This window comes from Trachinotus anak, unplaced genomic scaffold, assembly GCF_046630095.1.
Source record: "Trachinotus anak isolate AG129_WGS33_773 ecotype Australia unplaced genomic scaffold, CSIRO_AGI_Tana_v1 ptg000019l, whole genome shotgun sequence".
In the NCBI taxonomy this organism is placed as follows: domain Eukaryota; kingdom Metazoa; phylum Chordata; class Actinopteri; order Carangiformes; family Carangidae; genus Trachinotus; species Trachinotus anak.
Genome location: NW_027273870.1, coordinates 8,452,416 through 8,472,690, shown reverse-complemented (window position 1 = coordinate 8,472,690; position 20,275 = coordinate 8,452,416). Strand labels below are relative to the sequence as shown.

The following is a 20,275-nucleotide window of genomic DNA, read 5'->3' as shown; positions in this document are numbered from 1 at the left end:
TTAAGCAAAATGCAGCTAGATTGAAACATGGTGGAAACATATTTTTCAGCATAGGAAGAGCAGCACAGCCTTTAATGTTACCTGTACCACATTGCATTGTGGTACAGGTAACATTAATTAGATCAACAGAATGTCAAAGTGGCCCACATTATGTAGGGAATTAAGCATCAATACAGACTGTCACTTAAAAACATTAACTTGCTCTTTAAAACTCCAGTTATAACACCATTGTATTTCAAAATGCAGCACAGTGCTGAGGTTTTTATAAGGCTATTTATTATTACGCGGGGTGCTCCATGTTCCCCATCTCTATCTTTATCTTTGGGCAGTACATATTAGTCTGTTCCACTGCATTCATCGCTCCGGCCCTGTCTGTGTGGGTTTTTCTATGCAGTATGAATCCATTTGTCTCCACTGACGGAAAATAATTGCAAAGCAAACAAATCATCTCTGCCACATTGAGCAGGCCTCTACTCCTGGGGCATGGCAGCTAGGAATGAAAGACAGACCGACAGAGAGTAAAAGAGAGAGAGAGGAGAGAGAGGAAAAGAGAAAGAGGAAATTTAGAGCAAAGTGGTTTGGCATTTGCATTATATATGCAGAGTGTTAAAAAGTGTTATGTTAGAAACTGATGCAGTCATATTGAAAGTGACTACATGGTGCATTGGGGGGGGGGGGGGACAGAGAGAGAGAGAGAGAGCGAGAGAGAGAGAGAGACAGAGAGAGAGAGAGAGCTCAGTGGAAGTCTGCCAGATGGAAACTCACTCCAGGAACATAAGGAGGAGACATCTGGGAACACACTGCCTTGGAAAGAAGATAATTATAGCATGATTCAAAAATTGCCTTTTCTAAAAGAAAATCTACGAATACATCATAACTTGTTCCCACTAAAATATTAGCCGGAGATGGGGTTCACTGATGAGGCAAGAATAATTCTTTCGAAACTAGAAAATATATGAAAGTCTCTTTAACTTTAAGCTACATTTTATTTATTTGGGTAGCCTCATCAAGATCAGTCATGAGTATACAGGAAGTAGCCGCCCCATTCAGGGATTTGGGTTGGGTGAAGGCTACAAACAAGAGCATGCCAAACAATGGATGCTCCTGAGAAATAAGTGATACTTGCCTTGTTACAGAATGAGGAAGGCAGGTTCTTCCTTTTTCTCTTGTGTTAGAACTGTGATTGTAAAAAAAAAAAGTTAGAATCCACTGTTGTACTTGCAAAACATTTAGTAGCTGCTTCTGTCTGTTATGGGAATGTTTTCTAAAACACAGGTATCAGCTCAGAAACATAATGCTGCACTGACAAACAGAACAAAATGTTTTCAGTGAGATGACTGATCAATCTCTTTAGATAACTTTACATTACAACAACCACTGCAGGTTTATCCAAACTATTCTGTTCTATTCTATACTATTTTGTCTGAATGGAAGGAAACATTTCACTTCCCTGGCAAAAGGCTTTGCCTGAAGCTGAATATTCTGAGGGACAGCTGGAGGAGAATAGAGGGAAGACTGGAGTAGAAATACAACCAAAGATACACAGAAAATAAAGAGATGTAGAGAAGTAGCTGGAAAGGTGAGGGAGTGATACAGGCAGTGAGGAATCAATTACAATCTTGGAAAGTTCAACTTATAGGTACTGTTCCTTCACATAACAGTCAGCTTGCAGATAGAACTACCTCGAATGGACATCATTTGAATGTTGTACAGGTACTATTAGCTAGTGCTAGCATTTAAAGCCCCTAAAAACTTGAGTCCCTCACTTTATTTGTCATCTGAACACAGGCTACTGTGCAACACAAAAACAAGAAACATAACTGGAATAGTGAGTATGATCTGCACACCAACATCTGACTTCAACTCCTCTAGACTATCGCCCACTCCCAAACTAGCAAGTACATCAACCCTCATCCTCCTCACTCTCTGCCAATCAGTTATGCTATCTAACACAAATCACTGTCATAGGTATCTGCGAACACTGATAGACTTCACTTAGCACACCACACATTCACTGAGAACCTGGCAAACTCAATAAGCAGTCATTTTTACTTTAGGTGAACATATCAGTCTTCACACAGTAACACTAAAACTTAACAGTTAATGCCAACAGGTCACCCAGTTTTTTACAACATGTATGATTAAATTAACAACTTAATTATTATCTATTACTTATTAAATTTTACCATTTAAAATCTGCTATTCTGCTTCAACAGAAATCTGTGGCTATATCCAAAGTCACTCCTTCAGTCACTGATTCACTACTATATAATAAATTCAATAGTTCACTCAAGAGTGAGCAGTAAATTGAGATTTATAACACTAATCATTGTTATTTCCCAACAGAGTTGTTGTGTAAAATGTGGAGCACTGAATTGTGGCATTGTTAACAGAAAGTATGCCATGAACAACACCTTTTTCAAGGCACTATGTGGTGGATAAATAAATGTACACACTCAGGTGGACAGTAAATCTCTATATAGGCATATAGCTATACAGAAAACAGGGAGCAATTTAAGACACAGTCTGTGAGTGTGATGCAATCAGATTTGATTGACAGTTGCTTGGCAATATCAGCATACAGCGACCAATCATCAGATTCTGATTCAAATGTTGCTCAGTCATGAGTAGCACATGGAGGTAAGTGACATCATATTTTCCTTAGCTTCACAAAGCAGGCACCTCTCAAGTTAAATACCCCAAACTGTTTGAACTTCAGCAGAAACTTTGTTTGTTTGTTCATGTGGGACCCCATCACTCATAGTAAGATGTTTCAGCCATTAAACCATTGTCACCTAATGTACTTCAGATGAAAAAAAGACCAAAGCCATTTCACAGAGCATCGCACTGCCAAAATAAAATCCTCCATTAATTCAGTAACCACCGTGTTTTCACACCTTATCATTAAAAACAATATGTTAAGAGATGAACAGAAAATATGTATACTGAATTGTGTGTGTATGTGATACTTTGTTCTGGAGTTTATCAGGTGAACAGGTAACACACATATCCATAACTGCATGTTCTGTTTGTGCCTCCAGACTCCCACCCATACAAAAAGGGAGAAGGCTTTCAAAGGGACTTTACCATGTATGAATTCTGAGGTTTCATTTTAAAACATCTATGATTTACATCCAGTTTTGTGGGACATATGAGGAACATTATGATCTCCAACATAATACTTTTAACACTAATGAAATGTCTAACAGTTATTGCTGTTGTATTATTCTTGCAGGATTCAATTTAGTTCACTGATGGTTTTACAACAAGGATGTTTCTCAACCTACTGCAGACATGCCTTAAGATCATCATAGTAAAACCTGCTATGAGCTTAAATGACCAGTCTAAGAGGTCAATATCTACTTTAGCTTCCTTGTTAACTGCATAAATATAATGCAGACTATATGCAGTCTATATACCATGCAGGGTTCCATCTGATGTAGCTAATTACAGGATAGATTATGGATGTGCTCTGGCTTAATACACTCACATACATTAGTTCAAGTACAGGTCAGTGTGCTTTAGAAACAGATAGTAAATGGCCTGTGAGGTTAGGAGAGGTTGCACGCGATCCGGTCCCCAGCAGATATTATTGATAGACTGCTGTGCATCTCTGCTCCAGCTGTGACAATTGGGTAAGCTGCAGGATGCAGGTGGCGCAGATGGATTACGTTTAGTAGACCTAGATAAACAGACACTGCAGACTATAGTGCAAGCATGGATTAAGATTATGCCTGTCGTCATTATTATTATGCAAGCATGGACATTTATTTTATTCATTCTGTAAGTGTTGGTTCACAGTGTACCTAAGGCCATACATGCATGGATTCACTCAGGTAGCACTAATTAGCTGGTTAGTCCAGGTACTGTCGGCCTGGAGGATTCTGGGAAACAATGTGGCAAAAGAATTCTGACTTGATCTCTTGAATTACCACAAGCACAGGGGATTAAGCAGGTTAAATTCATTCAAATTACAAAAAGGCTTTTTTTTTTTCCATTTACCTCCAGTGGTATCCAATCATGCAAACAATTTAGATTTTATTTGCCCAGGTCTCTGAGATTTCCATCACTACTTAAACACAATGGAGGTGAATAAAGCTCTATCCATGGTGTTCACAGCATAAAAAAAAGGCACTGAAAAAATGTATCAACATCTCTTCTCAAAAAAAGTTTCCCCTTTTTATTTCTCAGGAAAAAGTCCCAATGAAAGTATTTACAACCATTTTCGATTTTTCTGTGTGTAATTTGGGAGAATTTCATGATAGATTTCAGCATTCTCTCATCTTCTCAGTTTGGGTCATCAGTACCATTCTGATGGCCAGAGGGATCTTGAGTTTCTAAACATTAAATAATCTTTGTAACTTAGTACAACTTTTCAGCTAGCGTTGACTGAAATATTATGTATTGCAGTGGCACTCCACAAACTCAAAGTTGCCACAAAAATGTGCACAAATGTAAGGTATTGAAACTGTGCCTGAAGGTGTTGTCTGTTTAGCATGATCTCATGCAAAACTAGTAGGCTACTCATTTAAAGGAAATGTCAGTCTCAAAGAAAAATCCCTCGCATTTCCCCCCTGGACACAACCAAAGCAGCTTATGCTAAAGTAAGTAAAACCATCTCAATAACTTTTACCAAAATAAGACACCCTAAACTTGACAAAACTAAATTCAAAGCTCAAAAAATGTGTGGTGGCATCTTAAGTCAGGGTCATTCCTTTATAGTGCAGGATTTTCGTGAGAACAAGTTGGCCTGTTACAAGGAGCACTGCCATCAAACTGACCCTAACATATCCTCAATAGGTCCTTTTCCATCAGCACACACAGGTATAACTAATACCATTAACAGGGATTGCATAATATTCAGCTGTGCAAGTTGCACAGCGCAGATATTTTGACTTATTGTCATGGCTGACTGGTAAACTATACCTAAATGGAACTCAGCCATGGTTAATGTCACCTTGCTTTTCCCGCTTTCAAGTCAAAATAGTTGCTAATTACATTAACCAGTAAAACAGAGAATTAAAAGAAGCTGCTCTTAATAAAACAGGCACACTAAATTTTAACTGACTGTCCTACCTTAGAGTTGACTGCTGAAGGGAAGACATGCTAGTTGTACCTGTCTCAGAGAAGCCTAACATGGTTCGTTTGGCCCCTCTCACTCAAAAACTATACAAATAGCTACTGTCGGTCCATTTTCTCCCGCTCTAATGCGTCAGCCAGATACCGACATTCATTTTATAATAACTTTTTCCTTCGGAGTCTGTGAACAAAACAGCTCGACTTGTTAAAAAAAACAAAACCCGGTGACAATCAAAACAAGGCAAACACACCTGTTACCCCGTGGAGGCGCACGGATACAGCAGGCGCCCGGGCACTAGCACAATATAATTAAAGGAAAAGTATTCCTCCGCAAGATAAATTCGTAAGTGTAAAAAATAAAAACGAGGCTAGCAAAAGCAGCAGCAACTTGACTCTGATGACTTTTGAGAACTACTTATAGCTTTGACTTGAGATTTAAATTCTGCATAAAATATAAAATCAACATTTGTAACCAAAACCCAATTTTCAATGGTGGTGTGTGTTTTTTTTTTTTTTTTAAAGACAACATAAGTTCGTTAATAAAGGAAGAGCACAAATACCTATGACCAACTCTTATTAGTCTTCTCACCTTTGACTTTAATGAAGTTGGCATACAAACTGTCATTACATTGTCTCTGGCGCCCCCTGGTGATCAAAGGCTACAAGGCCAGAGCTGAAAGGTGTAGCAGCTACATGGCCTATTTTAAACTCTAATAACATATTACTTCATCACTTTTGCATTTAAAAAATGGAAGAAAATATGCCAGAAATATTCAGTATTTATTATTGGTGCTTGTGGCAAACAAACAAAGCAAGAACTTATACTGTTCACAATTGGCACAGTATTACTGCTAACCCAAGCATAAATGTGCTGCTCAATGTCAGATGCTGTTAGTGGTCCAGAACATTTTCTCTGCATCACCTAGGCCTGGTATAATGCACAAAAACATAGAGGAATTTGGAATGTGATCTCAACATTGTCAAATCTGAATGAATTTTTTTACTCAACTCATTTTATACAGCTGCCATACCATGCGAAATTGTAATCTATAATCACAATATTCAAATAAGTGCATACAAATATTCATTCATAATATACCAATATTTCTTTAATAGGCGGACCATTGAGCAAAACTCATTCAATTTTTACTTTAAACAATTCAATTGCAGCTGCAAAGCAATATTGGCCAAAATTCCACATACAGACCAGAATTAAATGTGTTGCCTGGTGGAAAAAGCCTATTCACATCCTTCCAGGAAGCACTGAAATCTATTTAGGTAATGCTGATTTCAGTGTCACAGCTCCTGCTACATAGATGGCTCTGAGAGCACCAGTGGGACTGAATGTGGGACCGTCTATCACCAGTCTCTGTCTGCAGTCACACAGTGGGATCTTCATTGTCCCAAAATGTGTCTAGACAGTTCGCAGCAGCCAGTTGGGAGGTGAGATGCCAGACTGGGAGAAATAGTTCCACCACCAGGGCTTCTCCTGCCGCTCTATCCCTCCTTCACCTACGTCTGGCTCGCTGTAGCGCTCAAACTGGTTGTAGGGGTCAAATCGATCCCACGTGTCTATTGTAGGGAAGAGGTGGTCGTCGATATCAGGCTCAACAGGAACCTGAATGCAGGATGGGGGAAGATGGAGAAAAGAGGTGATGAATGAATCACAATGTATGTACATCAGAATAGCATTCCCTGAACACGAAAATGAGGTCAAAGATCAAAACCTTCTCCAAGACAAAGTCAACACGTCCAGCCTTGTTCATGTTGTAAGGCAGATAAACCCTCTTGGTGACCCTGGAATAACCCTTGGCTTTTGCTGTCAGGATGTGAGTGCCAGGGTTCAGCAGTCGCCAGTAGTCTCCATCTTCAGCTGGAGGGAAGGGTAGAGATAGAACAAGACGGCAAAGAAAACAAGCCGGGCGGGCAGTGTAACAGATCAGAGGAAGGATAGTAATGAACACGGCAAGAGGAGAAAATACACAAAACATCAATTATCCAAAATAAATTTTGCAAACCATGCTTAAAAGCTATGTTACACTTTTCTAAACATTAAGAAAAATATATGTATCCATATGTCATAACATTTACCTGTGGTGACATCTTTCCTTATCCCCCTGACAGAGATAGTAGCACCTTTTATCCCATTGCCGTCAACATCCTTAACCACTCCCTTGATCCCTCGATGGACCTGTTCAGGGACAGGTAGCAAAGTGGACACCCATATATTAAAGTTCTGTAGTTTTGTCATGGACAGAGTAATTATCCATAATACAGTGGCTACAGTTGCTACAATAGGTGCCTAGTTGATATTAATATCATTTTTATCATTTTAGACCTTTCTCTTCTTGGAAACCTTCTTGGACCTAACAAATGGCTACTACTTCACACCTTCATTGTCAATCAGTTGTCAACAGTTCAAACAAATAATATATTGTAATAAAAATAGTCTCCGGTTATGCAGCTTTTCTAACAGTCACTTACAGACTCAAGAAAACTGAGCAGAGCTTCCTTATTTCTCTTCCACTCTGGGTAAAGCTCAGCCTCTGAGGGGAATTTGTCACAGCCAAGCTCCACAGTGATCTCCAGACAATTAGTGTGCAAGTAGTTGAAGTCTGACATGCCTGCATGACATGTACAATGTACATAATGAGTTTCTCACAGGCAATATGAGGGGTAGAAAAAGCAATTTATAAATGATTCTCTCTGTAGTTTGAAATATGTTGTATCTCACCACCAGCAAAACTGTACCACAGTGCCCCATTGATGATGCCCCTTGTTCGGTAAAAGGAGGCTCCACATCTCTCTGTGTCATTATTTGACATAGTGGCATGGGCGTCCGCATAGGTACGAGCCAGCTGCTTGAAGACCTGAGCATGGGGACATCATTAAGATGGGTGGATGGTGATACAGCAAATATTACAATCCAGCTGCAATGTCTTTTTCAGCAATATGTCTGTCAATCAATTTACTAAAATCTATCTTATCTCCCTACCTGCTCATCTGGAGTGGGTGAGAACATCCTCTCCTCATGAGGGTGTCTAGAGAAGTCGAAGGGATAGGAGACCACCAGCTCCCCTCCATGGAGGCTGGCAGACTGAACGAAGGGTAGTGACCTGATCCACTTCATCACTGCATAGGTCTCTGGTGCCACCTATAGTCCAAAGGTAGAATGGGATCGTTTTGGTATCCAGCCTGAAATATCCAATGCAGATACTTCCATACTTCCACAGAATCCATAAATTCTGATGAATGAAAACTAATGCTATCTTACCTTTCCAGACCAGTAGGCATCAGGGATTGGAATGTGGTCAATACGGTAGAATCTACTGCGGCGATTCCGGTAGAAGACAGAGGTGAGGTCTGGAAAATTGCGGTTCAGGTCGATGTTCTGGGCATTTGTCCGACCATTTGTCCAACCATTCAACAAGTGACCCTGAAACATTTAGGTTCAAACAGCTAGGAGCATTAGAAAGTGTCAGAAAGTGTTAAACTGAAACTGATGATGATCAAGATGATGATGATATGTAGACATTAGTAGGAGTGTTGATTATATGAAGATAATATTGAGTAAATGATATGAAAATTAGTCAGGAATACAAAGAGAAACATGTTAGACTATCTTTGTTAATTCTATTGTTAACATGTAGACAAGACCATATATCCGTCATGGGAATAAGCAGAAAATGGAGGGATAAAAGGAAACCATTATTTAAAATATGACTTATCTATGTAAACTGTTACATATCATGAACATATATGTCCATGTTGCCATGTACAGTACAAATATACAGTTTGAGGCATTAATTTGCTCTTTGATCTGATCGTGAATCACTCATGCAGGTGAAATCAGACTATAACCCATGCATATGAAATATCTCTCTTGAGTGTAGCTGCATGTCCCCATTAAGAAATTCAGACACAAACTACTGTTTAGATTGCATATTACATACACAGACTGTGATGATCTTCATTGTGGACCACACAATGTGACCTGCACGTCCCCATAGATTTAACAATCCTTTCTGAAATGACTGATGCTCACATTTGAACAAACACATGATCAGTCTACAGCATATATGCATGCAGAGCCTGTTAGAGTCTCAGTGACAAGGCCTGAGGCATCTCTGAATTAATGCATAACATTTTGACCAAAAGCTGTATTGCATTAAAGGCTGAAGAGATGACTCTATCAAAGTCCAGCTTTCTCAGGCTTGTCTCATGTAATATACAGCAAGATAAACAGAGCTGAGAAACTTCTACAGTTGCTACGCAAGCTAGTGAAGTTATGATTAGTGCTGTGTTTTCTGTTTAGTAAAAATAGGATGCATTCAGCATGCAGTTCTCCCACTGCCAGCTTTGGTATAAAAACTTTTTTCTGAATTTTACCAGATTCAAATTAGAAATGTTTACCTGTGTTCCATTATTTAAATTTTATTTCTGCTTATGATGAGATCACTGACTGGCTGATAACTTTGTCTGGTAGCGGGAGGACTTGTTCTAGATGAGTAAGACTATGCAGGTAGACAGACAGATTGACAGACGAGAAGGAGGTAGAGGGCTTGAGTACTGAATTGTCATCCAATCTGAGAATTGAGGCAGGACTGATACATAGCAATAGATAATGATTCAGCAGCTTTTTTTATCTTCTGATTACTATTCTTGGGTTAATTGTTATCTTAATACCAAAATCATTAGATTACCAATTTATCATTTACACCATGTTAAAAGAGTACCACCAGTCTTGATCAGTCATTAAGAACATGGAGTACAGCCTTAGAGCAGAGCAAAGGCTGGCCCTTATCCTTCAGCGTAGTATAGTGTTCTTTTACTAGATATTTGAGAATCAGCGGCCTCTTTGTTCAGAAAACTCACAACTGACAACACTGACATAAGGTTGCCCCCTGGTGTCCCATTTCACAACCCACAACCAACATTGTAAAAACCCTCTGCATTAAGAACCCCCAAATTCCCTCAGCACAGTACCTCAGTCCTCCACCTCCATATAGCAAGCTCAACAGAGTGAACAGACAGTGAATTGACAACGGATAATGGGGGTTTGCCTTTTTGACTGTTAACAATATTTACTTCCTGGTGGCTGAGCTCCGGGTCATTGTTATCCTCTACCTCTGAGGCGGCCAGTTCATAGCCATCGGGGTTCATGGAGGCCAGAATATGGATGCGGGTTGTGTTGATGATGGTCTGAATTCGTTCGTTCCCCAGAATATATTCTGAACACAGGTACTGGGCCAGGTAGATCAGCAGCTGGCGGCCCAGCACCTCGTTGCCATGCATGTTGCCCACCACTTTGACCTCTGGCTCCACTACAGTTCACAGACAAAACCAAATATGATTTAAGCTGCTCATTGATTTTGGCCATTTTGAGGCAAAGGAACAAGCTATAAACACAATATTGACAATTATCCCTTTAGAAAGTTGTTGTGGCTGATGTGCTAGCAAATAGTTGCCTATTTACAAATCTAGCAGACATATAACAAGACATTTGCTTTCATTTGGAGGCATGTTACTTGCACCCTTTGGAGACTGCATTTGAAGACCGTTTGCATCATAGCAGCTATCCCATTTTGAAGGCTCCTTCAAATGCAGCTGAGAATTGCGGCCATCTTTTCCTGGGTAACAAAGGCTGGGTGGAAGGATCCTTCGTGGCCCAACCTATCTGCAGATTCTTTGCTCGACGATAATGAAAATTATATGGCAGCAAACAACATCGATAGAGGGCCCCAGGATTACTCTTTTAAATGTAAGTATTGGGTTTCAGCCCAGGTGAACAGCTAATGGTACAACTATAAAACAAAAAAACAAACAAACAAAAAAAACAAAGGCCTTAAAACTTCAAGTCTTTGTACAAAAGTGAGGCAATGGGAGCACCACTTTGTGACACAATGGAAAAGGAGGGCTAGGTTACGCAAAGTGGAAATCCTCCTTAGGCCAAACCATCTCATTTTGCCCCTGAATTGGGACACAGCTACAGTGTACACTGAGTTTAAATCAAACCAAATCAATACAATGAGCTGGTTCAGTCTTATTGCTATCATTAATGATATTTTCAGCACAGACTAAATTCATCAGACAAATTGACTGTACTTGTTTAGCATCAAAGGTAGCAACCAGCCAAGTCACCAGAAGCACAACTCCAAATAAATACTTATGTTGCTCTGTATTTGCTGGATGTGTACAATGCAATCAATGACAGAGTGGCCATAGGGAGAACCAAGACTTTTCCTGATGGGCTGCCACACAAGTTGGCTCAATGTGAAAAAAATAAAACATCAGAGGGATAGAGAAAGATGTGGCTGTGTTGTGGTGACCAGTCCTGTGGTGCAGGCTACGTACCCACTCTGATGCTATGTGGCTATCACCTCCCTCATGTCTGTCTCCCTCCCTAGTTAACTATGTTCTGTTAAACTGAACAGCTCTGCCCACACACTTGCTGTCTATGTGTTGGCACCTCTGACTGAAAGGCTCAGAAAAAGAAGTTAAAATCCATAAAATTCATCACAAAATCCAAAGGAGGAGCAGAGCAGCATAGTGAGGTCATGACCACAGCTCCCAGTAAGCCCAGTATAAACACCTGTCAAGTTTTACAGCATAAATGATAGAAGACAAGAGGAAGCTTGTCTGAGTTTATTTAGCAGGATGATGTTGTATAAATTTGTTTTCTGTCCTGGTTTCATGAGAAATTCTAATAATAGCGCTAAAATAAGTGCTGAAAATCTGTGTGATCAGCGCAGATTTACAGATGTATAAAATATGTCTACTGCCATATTTACTGCTGTACTGGCCAATTTGAATTCTTTCATTCTCTGTTCTAACCTGTAGTTTTAGTTTCATGGTCATTTTGAGACTGTCGCTACTTTGGTCTTGGAGTTGTGGACTTATGATATGAAACGGTTATTCTCATGAAGTTTTTCTTCAGAAAGTACAATAATTAAATCCTCACTGAATCTGTAATTGAATCATGTAAATAACAAAGACTGTAATTTTTCAAATTGAATAAATATAATTTATGTGCAGGTGTCACTATTTTATGTATTGCTCTACAAATCATCATCAGTTAATTTAACCACTGTTTACGACATGGTTCTTGGAAAGTGTAACATGGGCTGTATGTGATGGTGTGACTCCACATGGTCTGAGTCTGAGTCAAAAGTCAAAAGTCAAACTCCTACTTTGAATGCATTAATATGTCAATGTTGTGTTCACATCTCATTTCCAAAGAAGCAGATGTAAAAATGGGGCAACACATTTTGCATAGGATATGAATTAAACAACAGGGGGAGGTGAATGGAGAGTTATAAGAATACCGTCATCAGAAGGCTACACTGCAGTTTCTTACTCACATAGCTCATGTTGTCCAGGGTTGTTGGAGAACTCAATAACCAGCAGATCCCTGCCCTCATTGCTGCGTCCGATGCTGTAGACATGAGAGATATGGGAACACTTGGCTGCTGTTCTCTTCAGTAAGCTGTACATCTGGGCATTGGAGGTGTAGGTAAACTGGATGATGGTGCTGGGTTCTTCAGGAGAGAGGCTAGACATTGCTAGCTCTTGCCTGGCTGCAAAAGGGATACCAGGATTTAGGGAAGGAGAGAAGAGATGAGAAGTGCAGTAGATGTGCATTGGTCCAAACTGTACAAAAAACAGTGAAACATTTACCTTTCATCCCTGCCAGTGGGTCAAAGCAGCCCTCTTGGTCGCTGGCAAAAAAGCGGTCACAGTCGAGAAAGTAGGGCCAGGCCATTTCAATGGCCTCAAAGGCATGGATACAGTCCTTCCTCAGTGCCTCACATGTGCTGCGACATGGTTTAATCATCTTGTCATTCTGGCAGGGCGAGGCGAGTACCGAGCAGCCTACAAGACGTATCTCAGGGGAGCACTCCCCATTGAGTAGGCCGTGGATGACACTCAGAAGGAGGTACTCTGCCCCTGATTCAGCCTCAAAACGACTCCGGTGGCCAAGGATGTTTGGGAATATGGTTCTAGAGCAGCAAGCTCACAGTCAGATGTCAAGTCACTCATAAAGAAAACTGACATCAAAGGAATAACAGGAATGCTTTAAAATGTATGTATGTTTACTGTTTTTAGCTGGTGCTGATCTTGTCACGCACATTAGTACCAAGCTCTAAGACCTACCTAGAGTATTCCATATCATTACAGTAGCCCAGGTTCAGCTCTGTACAGGTAGCTGTGGGGAGAGAGAAGGAGTGGGTGTTTACTTAGTTTGTGGTTTACTCAGTAAAACGGAGGGTGCTGCTGGATCTAGGACAGTTTTTAAAAATAGCTGAATGTCTTTAGGGCTTGTGCTTAAAATGTGTATCTGTCACATCTGTAGGAGTAGTGGTAGAATCACTGTCGTCTATTACAAACCTACTAGACCTGAGTGATGTAGCACCTGGTGTTTCAAAATTGAAAAAAACCCAACATGAGATGTTTGAAGATCTATAAACTCTGCTGCTCTGCAGATTGAGCTCAAGGGCTGCACCTGTGTTTCCCCTCAGACTGGCTATCTGGAGAGGAGACCTGTTTCATCTTGCAGCAGCACTTGGTATTCCAAACACTTTCCAGCCCTGAAGGTCAGGTTGTGGCCTGCAAATTCAACTAAGGATCAATTTTAAGTGGACAGCAAAGCCCTGATGTAACATTTCAGACAGCTACTGGTTTATCACAGGCAATCAAAACTGCGTAAGGGTCAAATTAATCCACCTACGTTTTTCTTCATGTACGGTGTTGCTGCATTTTCCTGTGAAAGGGAACAAGACAAACAGAAAACTTGATGAAATCATGAAAACATCAGTGGGGTACAAATAAAACGCTAGGAGGCGACAACTTCAAAAAGCAACACACATCCCAGAGCCACCGGGACTCTGCTGACTGTAATCACCGTTTATGACAAAGGCTGATGTGGTTCGGAAAAACAGCAGGTGACGGCGTGTCCGCAACATGAAGTAGACGAGCCTTCTAGACGCTAGGCCCCAGTCACGGGTCTGCATAGCTGCTCTGTCAACTGTTTATAGTTAATAGTAACCGGAAGTGTCCCCCTTTTATAGTCTAATATTTCCACATTACCCTTTTAGATACCTCCGTACAAGTTTTGTTTGCGCTTCAGCCAGCGTGCTTTGGCTTTGCACAGTGCCATGTTTGTATGACTCGGTGGGTAAAGCTGAGGTGATCTTACCTAACAACTCGTCCCCCGGCGCACAGCTCTGCTGCGGGGCGCACCAACAACTTTTCGTCAAGGAAAGAAACAACACCAAAAGTCCTAAATGCATGTTGCACTGCAGTGAGCCGCTGGACAACGGCGGCGTGTGATGTGGCAGTGTGTGTTTGAAGCTGCGACTTTTCCGCTCTCTCGGCTGGATGATAATTACCACCCGCATCACGAAAACCTCCTTCCTTTGTCTGCGCGGAGCATCCCTGACCCGAGAGGAGTGCGGCGCGCCAGGATTTTAGCTCACCGCTGTGCGTTACGAGCGAGCGCCGATCATATTTCACTGCGCAGTGTGTGTGTGAGTGTGTGTGTGTGTGTGTGTGTGTGTGTGTGTGTGTGGGAACACGAGGAAGAAACGTGGCTTGTGGGGGTGGGAGTGAGAGTGGTTCATGCCTGTACTGTTTGACACAATAAGGCTGCAGAGCCTTTTCACCAGTTATATGCAAGAATAGATTCCTGCACCATTAGCGTGTCTCTGAAACCTCACCAACCTTGATTGCCTCACTTCTGTATTCCTATAATATTCCTCTATTATTAGGCTTTTACAGAGATTATGTCTATAGCAGTGTTGCCCAACGTAGGGGTTAGAACCTCACAGAAAGTCCGAAGGTAAATTTGAGGGGTCAACGGATGATTTAAGGAATAGTAAAGAAAATAAATCTACTTCAGAAAATTGTTATTTTCTTTTTTTTTTAATTTCACCTCTTACAGCCTCTACAATATAAGTCCTACTTCAAATGATTTGTTTGACCTGCTCACAGCTTATACACATTAAGATCATAACATGTGATCAGGTGTCACAAAGCAAACCATTTGGGAACCACTGCTATAACACACAAACATCCAATGGTATCACAACATTCCCCAACATCTGATGATGTTTTACTCATATAGTGGACTCACCATGTGTCTGTGGCAGTGGAGTTTATTATTTAATCAGTGTTTTTGCTATGATATAACATCTTCACACACAGTACGTGTTAAAAATGGCACTCTTTAACAAAAACATTAACATTTTTCCAGTTTAGCACTGAAACATGAAGACCACTTCCTGATAAACTCAAGACTGCTTCAAACATACAATTACATCTATGATAATAATAGTGTTGTGGTTTTCATGTGATGTATCCTCGGCAATGCCTCAGCAGGCAGAGTGATGGGCCCTGTGGAAACAGCAGTCTGCAGAGTCTGAAAGGGCCTTTGGCACACATCATAGGCCAGTGAGATCTTACTTAGTGTATAATTCTCCCAACCCACAGTGGCTTAAACAGTCACTTGGTCCAGCCCTCTGTTAAAGTGTCCTTGAGCAAGGCACTGACTCCTTTCCATCTGCCGGCCCTTGACCTCTGACCTTCTTGCAGAAGGGACGCAGGTGTTGAATCATTTAAAAAGCAGCACATCAAGCTCAGGTAATCCTGGCAATGCCGTTGTCATCCGTGGTATCCAGTGTGCTGCTTATGCTGTGGGCAGACAGCGAGTACTGATCCTTTCCCAGAACCCGGTTGATAACACTGACCAGCACCTTCCTGTACTGCTGCCGTAGCAGACAGTAGACAAATGGGTCACTGGAAGCCTTGGCATAGGACAGACATTTGGTAGCAATGCCCAAATACCGAGGAATGTGCACGGAGGGCAACAACTCCACCAATCTGCAGGAGGAATGCAAGCAGAAGACATTAATCCTGTTGGCTCTGATGTGCTGTACTATAGAAATCCACTTCTCTCAAGCCATCAACAAAAAGCACCACATACGTATCCCACAGTTATGATTCATCACTTCACAATTTTAACATTGCACATCATAATTTTTCATGATTATGGAAATACACTTGGGGAGAGACTGAATGTGGACATTTTTTCAAGAGGTGCAATGGGCCTCCCTAGTGGAACGGATCTCTCATGAAGAACCCCAACATCAATCATTTCAGCAAGGGCCCAAAAATGATCTGTGACATAGCCCTCTGGACTTTAACACAGGAGAATGCAATCAATTTTGTATTTAAAACTGACAGTAAATATCATTATTATATTGAAATTTTGTGTTGAAGAAGAGTTGATTCAACTTTAGTTATAGTTATTAGGAATAATTTACACCATTACAAACTCTCACCTGCTTGAGACACGAATTCCACTGAAACAAGATGGTATTAAGCATTACAGAGCTCTTGTACTGAATGACATGCTGGTCTTCATGATGATTGTGTCTTTGCCAGGCGTTATCCCACAAAAAACACGGTCATTATAAAGCTATTATCATATTATAAACCCATCAGATGCACAGGAAGTGTTTATAACTTGATTTTCCTTAGGGCCATTATTGTAAAAGCATCCGATGACAGACAAGTCTCACAGGAAGTTAACCAACATATAAAACTAACAGTGAGCCACAGGGCAGGGTGTTACCTTGTTATAACATAGGGTGAAAAGCAGAGGATGAAGGAGCCGATGAAGATGCAAATCTTTTTAGTGGCGCGTTGCCTCCTCTTCTTCTGTTCTGCTAGACATCTCTCCTTCACACTGACAGACACAGAGAAAGATCAGCTCATGTCTGCTGAACCCACAGTGGAGATATTAATAATGTAGTTCATTAGTGTTACAAAATCTTAAGTTATCTTAAAAACAAGCTAAAATGTTGTCCACCGAAACGAGTCAAACTTGACTGGAAACAGAAACATGACACCTCTTCGCCTCCAGTTTGCCTTACCTAGGGTGGATATCAACCAGCAGAAGCAGGGTCTGCACTGTGATGACATCTATCCTCTTGCAGTGCGACCTGGCCACTCTCAGAACTTTCATGTAGGCGAAGCACAGGACGAGGAGGCAGAGCGCAAAGGTGCTGAGGTGGAACAACACCGTGAAGGTCGCGTAGACGGGCAGCTGCGACCTCTCCTTCCTGTCCAGGTGAACGGTGCAGGAGGCGTAAGTGTGGCTGTACCCCCCCCAGTCCATCAGCAGCTGGGTCAGAGAAAAGCTTAGAGAGTGCAGCCACGAGTACGCCACGATCAGAGACGCGTCTCTGTGGCGCATCTTGCTGGAGTAACTCAGGGGAAACACCACCGCTATCCACCTGTCCATGCTCAGCGCGGCCATGCTCAACATGGCATTAGTGGTGAGGAAAGTCTCAGCGAAACTGACGCCTTGACAGATGGAGTCCGCGAAGGGCTTTGCGCTTTTGGCCACCCCTAGAAAAGTGGAGGGCATGTTGATGACAGCGAGGAGGATGTTGGAGAAGGAGAGGTTTAGGATGAAGAGTCCGGGCACATGGGATCTTAACTCGGCGCTCTGGGTGAAACATAGCAGCACTGACACATTTGTCAACAACGACACAACGGCTATCACCACAATGGACATTTCCAGTAGGAACTCCGGTATGCTCATCTCTCGAGGTTAGGAGCAGCTGTGGGGAGGATGCTGTGGAGAGTCCGCCATGCTCTCTGCCTCCTGCCCCCCCCGACCCCCCCGCACCCCCTCCACACCCCCCCACCAGCTGTGGAAGACGCTTATTCTCCGGGCGCACACGCCAGAAGCGCACTTGTGAGCAGCAGACAGGCGGAGAGAGCTGTCCGGTGCTGAAATGCCCAAACACACCTTCCCGTCAGTGGCAGGGGCCAGCCTTTAAACCCAGCTGATGCTGCCTGATCTACCCTGCACCTCAACCACTGCGCTCCTTTTCTTTGTCCCCTTCCATAGGTAATTACTGTTGTTTAGCCCAAAGTGATGGGTGCGCTCCCTCCCTCTCTTTACTCTCGATCATGCGCACTAGCCAGCGCCTCCTCTCTCGCGCCGGCAGTGCCGTGCGCCCCGCACGTGCAGGTCGGTATCTGGATCATGTGACTCTTGAGCAACATTCACGCGAGCGGTTCATATCAAACATGGGCACGTCACAGCGCTGGCACACCAATTCCACTGTCCCCTTTTAGAATAGGAGGTGTGCTGCCGCGCAGGTGACCAGTGTCACGGCCGGGAAAATGAGACATTCCGTGGCAAAGAGGGGCAAATGTGATGGATCTGTGGTGTGCATGTGCATTTGTGTTACAGCTTGTGTCCTATATCTGTGTCCTGTGCAACATGGGTAATGCAGTATATTTCCTTAAAGTAGATTTCTTTTAAACACCTTCCAGAGGACCACCCTTTAAGCACATAGCCAGAGTTAAGCTTTGATCACAGGGACAGACCCCCCCCCCCCCCCAAACATCAGGTGAAGCACGCGCACGCACGCGGAACCACTTGTCTCCATAGCAACACCAAATCTCTCGTGGCTTCATCACGCTTTGATTCGAACTTGTCTTCTTTGGTACTGATTTGTGTTGATCTCCCCTCAAATGCCTGTAAAAAAAAAAAAAAAAAAAAAAAAAACATCATTCCAATGCATGTGAAAATATCAGCGTTAGGCACAAGCTGCTGTTATCACAAATGCAGGAGTGAAGAGAGGGAGGGACGGAAAGTATGAGAGGAGAGATGGAACCCTGGAAGAAAAAGATGGATTACGGGGGAGGAAGGACATGTGCAGGAGGGACAGATGGGGGAAAAGAATGATGGTGTTAACCTACACCTTACTTTTCCAGAATGTCTTACATGCAGCTACAGTCAGGAGTCAAATTATTTCTTTGCATCTATCAGGTTTTAATCATAACATTAGAAACAAAACTCTTAACTAGTTCACACGTTGGTGAAAACAATCTTGCAGTAATTTTTTCTGCATCTGTGGATGTGTTTTCTACGGAACATTTAAAACACCTGAATAAAGACAAATCCAACAAAGAAATAACATGAATAATTCAATGAAAAACATATGTCAAAAGGTCAGTTTTTTAGCTTTTTGCCTTCAGCTGTTTGCCTTCGTGAACTGAATTTTTCATTGTGACAAGCATCTGTGATTGGGCGGTTGACTGTTTTGTTATTTTGGCATTGGCAAAGTGTTGTCATTTCAAAAGGGAAAAAGCTTGCTCACACCTCCTCATGAAGACGAATGACAGTAACATTGCATTTAATAGAGACTGTACTGTAAAAAAAAATAAACGAGCCAAGAGGTCATTTGTGCAGCAGGTTATTATGACTAATAGTTATATTTTCTTGTTAGGCAACATCTAGTGGCCACAGTATATGACAGGAGCAAAGGGAAAAGTGTGGTGACGTAGTATACAGAGGGACAAAGTTCACCTCAGGAGGAGGTTGGGGTGGATAAAAAGGAAATACATTTAACGAAAAAGTCCTCCAAATTAAAGGACAAAATACAGTATGTTGCTTGTTCCTGCCCTCTGGAAAGACAAATAGAGAATTTTTTGATCTGACACCCTTATTGGCAGAATGTCCAATGTTATTTGTCTGTGGCATCCAAAACCATCATGTCGCCGCTGAAAAATAAATCAGTTTTATGATGTGGCAGCGCTGTGGTTGAGGTTTTGCTGAGTTTAGTTATGAAAACAACTTGGTTAGATTTGGGGAAACATCAGGGTTTGGGTTAGAATTACGACTAGTTTCTAGGTCACTAGATGATATTGTCACTTGAATGTAAACAAACAAACATACTCATGCTGTTGTTTAATTTTTTTTTTTTTTTTTTAAATATTTCACCATTTTAAATCTTCCACAGTTTCCACCTCTTCAAACATGTAAGCATGAATGTTTGGGCAGCTTTTCCCCCAGTGTGTACATGTTATACATGTTTGTCTATGGGCATGAAAGTGGGCTTGTCTTCCTGAGCTCCGCAGATGTTGTTTATCTCTGCCATCTTCAAAGACTCTGCTTATATTCAATCATCAGCGGGGTTCTTAGAAGATATATATGCAGTGATACACCCAATATTCTGTGACATTTTTTTTGTAATCCTGCTATCCTCAGTGGAACTGCTGTGCTTGAGCATCTTAACTCAATGGCTCTATTGCTGTGAAGGAAAAAAGAGAGAGAAAGAGAAAAGGAGAGAGAAAAAGAGGAGGAGAGGGAATGAGAAATCACCCCTCAGCCAGA

General features: G+C 41.7%; 2 protein-coding genes and 1 long non-coding RNA gene across 5 annotated transcripts; all 3 read right to left on the bottom strand.

Annotated features, from left to right (window-relative positions):
• Positions 1 to 94: 94 nt before the first annotated feature.
• On the bottom strand, positions 95 to 5,324 carry LOC139635842 (uncharacterized). The gene is made up of 3 exons (XR_011694297.1): positions 5,077 to 5,324; positions 1,127 to 1,177; positions 95 to 490 (listed from the first exon to the last, which is right to left on the bottom strand). It is a non-coding gene; the product is annotated as an uncharacterized lncRNA (long non-coding RNA).
• A 516-nt stretch (positions 5,325 to 5,840) lies between these two features.
• Positions 5,841 to 14,611, bottom strand: cpz (carboxypeptidase Z). 3 transcript variants are annotated; one of them, XM_071503343.1, is made up of 13 exons: positions 14,276 to 14,611; positions 13,808 to 13,840; positions 13,234 to 13,285; positions 12,757 to 13,079; positions 12,441 to 12,656; positions 10,207 to 10,403; positions 8,354 to 8,515; positions 8,075 to 8,233; positions 7,814 to 7,949; positions 7,564 to 7,703; positions 7,171 to 7,270; positions 6,807 to 6,952; positions 5,841 to 6,697 (listed from the first exon to the last, which is right to left on the bottom strand). In XM_071503343.1, exons 1-13 carry the CDS (start codon positions 14,475 to 14,477, stop codon positions 6,494 to 6,496), a joined length of 2,070 nt encoding a protein of 689 aa, XP_071359444.1. In that variant the 5' UTR covers positions 14,478 to 14,611; the 3' UTR covers positions 5,841 to 6,493. The 3 variants fall into 3 exon arrangements, with proteins under 3 accessions (XP_071359444.1, XP_071359443.1, XP_071359445.1); XM_071503342.1 differs by having other exon boundaries at positions 10,168 to 10,403; positions 14,276 to 14,610; XM_071503344.1 differs by lacking the exons at positions 13,808 to 13,840; positions 14,276 to 14,611 and adding an exon at positions 13,583 to 13,682 and having other exon boundaries at positions 10,168 to 10,403.
• A 370-nt stretch (positions 14,612 to 14,981) lies between these two features.
• gpr78a (G protein-coupled receptor 78a) lies at positions 14,982 to 17,760 on the bottom strand. Its single transcript, XM_071504789.1, has 3 exons — positions 17,013 to 17,760; positions 16,712 to 16,825; positions 14,982 to 15,957 (listed from the first exon to the last, which is right to left on the bottom strand). The coding sequence occupies exons 1-3, from the start codon at positions 17,684 to 17,686 to the stop codon at positions 15,714 to 15,716; spliced, it is 1,032 nt and encodes a 343-aa protein (XP_071360890.1). The 5' UTR covers positions 17,687 to 17,760; the 3' UTR covers positions 14,982 to 15,713.
• Between the last annotated feature and the right edge of the window lie 2,515 nt (positions 17,761 to 20,275).